General features: G+C 61.6%; 1 protein-coding gene across 6 annotated transcripts in view; it reads right to left on the bottom strand.

Annotated features, from left to right (window-relative positions):
• The window catches only part of NFIA (nuclear factor I/A), a 406,342-nt gene that overhangs the window by 400,606 nt on the left and 5,108 nt on the right, over window positions 1–628 (bottom strand). For 3 of the 6 annotated variants that reach the window (XM_010833915.1, XM_010833917.1, XM_010833916.1), the window contains exon 2: window positions 469–526. The exons of 2 other annotated variants lie outside the window; for them this stretch is intronic. In XM_010833915.1, the coding sequence (XP_010832217.1) occupies window positions 469–495 (27 nt within the window). In that variant the 5' untranslated portion in view covers window positions 496–526. Of the gene's footprint in view, window positions 1–468; window positions 623–628 lie in introns of those variants that run through there. One more of the 6 variants, XM_010833918.1, reaches the window with a different exon arrangement.

Here is a 628-nt window from a genome sequence, read left to right on the forward strand (position 1 = left end):
GGCGGCCCCCTCCCCGGGCGCCGCGGAACTACAGAAACCGGCCTCGCGCCTGCAGAAACGCTGAGTCCAGATTTCAGCGTGACATGAGCTGCAACCCCGCCGAAACACGTGCGGGGCGTCCGAAAACACCACCGTTCCGCAGTCAATCGCCCCGATATTAATTAACGCATTAATAAGAGGGCGCCATTAGCCATGTGCCCACACAAATGGCCGTGCAAGAGGAATGCACCCGCATGGAAACAAAGTTACTTTCTTAAAGCTGTATTTCTCCGCCCCCCCACCACGAGCACACGCGCGCACACTTACACACACACACACAGAACACGCGCAGATATGGGCACACCCCGGGACACATGCCCCGGGCCCTGCTAGCGCGGGGTCCCCGGCACCGCCGGCCCGGCCCCAGGTCTGCCCCCCGCCATCCCGACCCCCCCGCCCCCGACTCCCGCATCCCAAACAGCTGCTTACCTGGGTGAGACAGAGCGGAGAATACATCACTGCCGGGCGGTGGGGTGTGCGTGTGCGTCTGGTGTGTGCGGTTTGGAGGTGTGCGTGAGTGCGGGTGAGAAAGGAGAAAGAGGGAGAGAGGAGGAGAGAGAGAGAAGGGGGGAGAAAAAAAAAATCAAGC

This window comes from Bison bison, unplaced genomic scaffold (genome assembly GCF_000754665.1).
Source record: "Bison bison bison isolate TAMUID 2011002044 unplaced genomic scaffold, Bison_UMD1.0 scf7180017863957, whole genome shotgun sequence".
NCBI lineage: Eukaryota > Metazoa > Chordata > Mammalia > Artiodactyla > Bovidae > Bison > Bison bison.